Below are 2,936 nucleotides of genomic sequence, written 5' to 3' on the forward strand. Positions count from 1 at the left end.
TTGTTACTGGAGTGCTTAAAGTCCCCAAACTACGCTGTCGTGTGGACAGTCTGTAGTTTTTATGCCTTGGGTCTCTATGTCCAAACAAGCTGAATTCTAGTTTATCATCTGTAGCACATGTGGACCGTAAGCAAAGGAAGCCTTTCAGCAACAGCTTCTGTAGTTCAGGTGCTGCCTGATGTGTTTTCTCCCAGTTTTTCCACACTCTCCTGGCAGGGAGCTCTGTTCTCGTCCCCTGTTGCCAAGTACTAATAATCAAGCCTGCAGTCCTCTTCTGGTCTAGAGTACTTTAGCTGGAGTAATGGCTGAATTCACTGTCCTCAACACAAATGTGTGTTTGTGCTGTACAGGAAGAATCTCTGAGAAGTAGTAGTCATCACATACCATTTCTGGACTAAGGAGTATCCTGCATGAGGGAGATGATGTATAACAAATATAAATTACTGGAGGACAATATCTGTCTTCACTTATGGTGTTGATCCTAGAATGAACACTTAGAGATGATTAATTTGCATTAAAGTACTAAATGTGTGTGCATGGAAAAATACTACTCAGATGGTTGAAAATGGTCTCCTGAGGGCACTTCTTGATTGTTGGCATGTTTGTTCTTGTATGTAATAGTCAATGAGAACACAGTTTTATTTGTTGCTTTTCAGAACATAAAGACATCATAAAAGGGAAAAAGTGTCTCAGGGCAGGTTGCCCAGACTAGTCATGGAATTGTCAACCTCAAAACACAGGGCACATAAGGTGGATTGCTTGGAGCAAACTACTTTAGGGGGGAAGTTTGGATTGGACAATATTCAAAGGTCATTTCCAGGCTAAACAATCCTATGGTATGTTTGTAGGCTGACAGTCCCTTACTCCCTAGCTAATTTTGTTAGGGCAGCTTGCTATCCTGGAGTTCTTTCCAATACAGTACTCTTAACTTCTACCATAGGCCTTGTGCTCCCATCCAGTAGAACTGAATGGTGTGGCAGTTCCAGTGTCTTTCCGGAGTAATTGTGTCCAGGCGAACTGGGGACTCCTGACAGGCCTGTTGTTGCTTCTGTGCTTCTGGAACAAGGGGCACCACAGTGAACCACGGCTGCTATGGCCCCTTCCCAGAGCAGTGCTCTGCTGTTCTTACAGCACCCTGCCAGGATGTGAATAGCTGTTCTGTGAGGACACAAGTGTGGCTTTCCTAGCAGCAGACTTACAGCCATCAGTGTCTGAAATAAACGTGCCTTGTTTTTCCCTCTGTGGGAATCCTGACTGGTGATGCACCTCGTTGTATCGGTCACTTCTGCTTTTGTCCCCAGTGTGCTGTTCTTAAAGCTGCTGCTCTGTGCTAATCAGTGGGGCAGCTGATGCTTGTGTTTCTGTCACAACTACTGTGTCCAGCTACTCTTAAAAAAAAAAAAAAGTAGTAGTATTATTTTTAAGAGGTCTGCAGCACTTAGTTACTTGGCTGGCATAAAACACAAAGGCTTGTCAACTAGTACTGGTTTATTGAAGCTTGCTCTTGTATTGCTTTGCAATATCAGGAGAAGAATGGGAACTGAATTTCTTGCAGTAAAGCAGAGTTTTTATTTTTTCCCAAAAGCAAGTTAGTTTTGCAGCATCAAAAGGCAGGAAGAGTATAAATGAAATCCTAATGCCATATCAGAAGACTTCTCTGCTGGAAGCTTTTGCAGCTTGTTCCTGCCAGAATTTACCGTGTATTTGCTTTTTCTCTTAGCCTACGGAGAGAGTAGATCAAAAGTCATCTTTCTACCTGTAAGTAGATCTAATGTATAGCTCTGCTTCCAGGTTGTGTGGACATGAAAGAAATATTTTAGAAATGCTAAAGCCTTACAACAAGAAAAATAAAACCCACTTAATTTCATGATGTTTGAGAGAGTGCAGGTTTTGTGTTCCATTTGTCAGGTTTTTTTTTTTTTTTTTGTGGGGTAGCCCCCCCCCCCTTGGAGATGTTCTAGCTAGCAGTCATGGAGGATGGGTTTACAAATAAGAATATTTTTTTCAGCTAGCAGCTGCTTTTAGAAGCATTTGGAACTTTTATTAATGGTACTGTTGTCACAGGTAGAAGGTATTCGTTCTAATACCTTGTTCCTGCTCGTACTTTAGGCATGGGTGACATGGTTGGCAGTGCATTGAAATGGCCCACGCTTCATGCTTGCTGGGCAGGGTATTTATCTGGTCATTCAGCACTAGTGAGATGCTTTACCTGCATGCTGTCATGATTTCACCAGTGTCAGGGACAGTGACTGTTTCTTCTGTCTGCAGATCTGATTGATTTCCTGGCATTTCATCAGTGGCAAGCAGGACAATGGCTGCCAGCAAGAGCAAGAACCAGAGTTCCTTGGCCCTCCATAAAGTAATTATGGTTGGCAGTGGAGGTGTGGGTAAATCTGCACTCACTCTTCAGTTTATGTACGATGAGGTAAGTAGCTTTGGTTCAGCTTCTCTAAAGCACTAAGGGATACAGGTTACTAAACTTTTTTAGTGGAACAGGGGAATAAAATGAAAGTAGTAAAAGACCTAATGACCTGACTGGCAGGAGAAGAATGTAGGATTCTGGGAAGGGTGCCACTGGGAGCATCCTCAGGTGACTAAACTGATGCTTATTAGTGAAAGAACAGTCTTCAAAAGATATGCGTGATAGTGCATATGTTTGTCTGAGTGTGCAGAGGCTGGTACCAGTTAGCACTGAGCTTTAATTTTCTTGCAGTTTCTTCTAGTCCAGTTAAGGTTGAAGTCAGAAGTAAGCATTCTGAGCTGGATGATGGAGTGATCATTTTCATAGCATTAGTTCTTCCGTACTGGTGTACAGGGAGCTAGATCAGACAGTCCAGACCCGTGTGTGAAGGGAAACCTGATCCTCTGATGCTGAAGTTAGTTCTCTGTCTAAATCTGACATTGTTTAGGGTCAGGGCTGCCCCCAGACAATTAAC

General features: G+C 42.9%; 1 protein-coding gene across 1 annotated transcript in view; it reads left to right on the forward strand.

Annotated features, from left to right (window-relative positions):
• Positions 1-2,260: 2,260 nt before the first annotated feature.
• The window catches only part of RALB (v-ral simian leukemia viral oncogene homolog B), a 7,643-nt gene continuing 6,967 nt past the window's right edge, over positions 2,261-2,936 (forward strand). Inside the window, exon 1 of the mRNA XM_008944736.1 lies at positions 2,261-2,425. Within this exon, the coding sequence (XP_008942984.1) occupies positions 2,312-2,425 (114 nt within the window). The 5' untranslated portion in view covers positions 2,261-2,311. The remainder of the gene's footprint in view (positions 2,426-2,936) is intronic.

Source organism: Merops nubicus, unplaced genomic scaffold (assembly GCF_000691845.1).
Source record: "Merops nubicus isolate BGI_N331 unplaced genomic scaffold, ASM69184v1 scaffold11737, whole genome shotgun sequence".
Taxonomy (NCBI): Eukaryota; Metazoa; Chordata; class Aves; order Coraciiformes; family Meropidae; genus Merops; species Merops nubicus.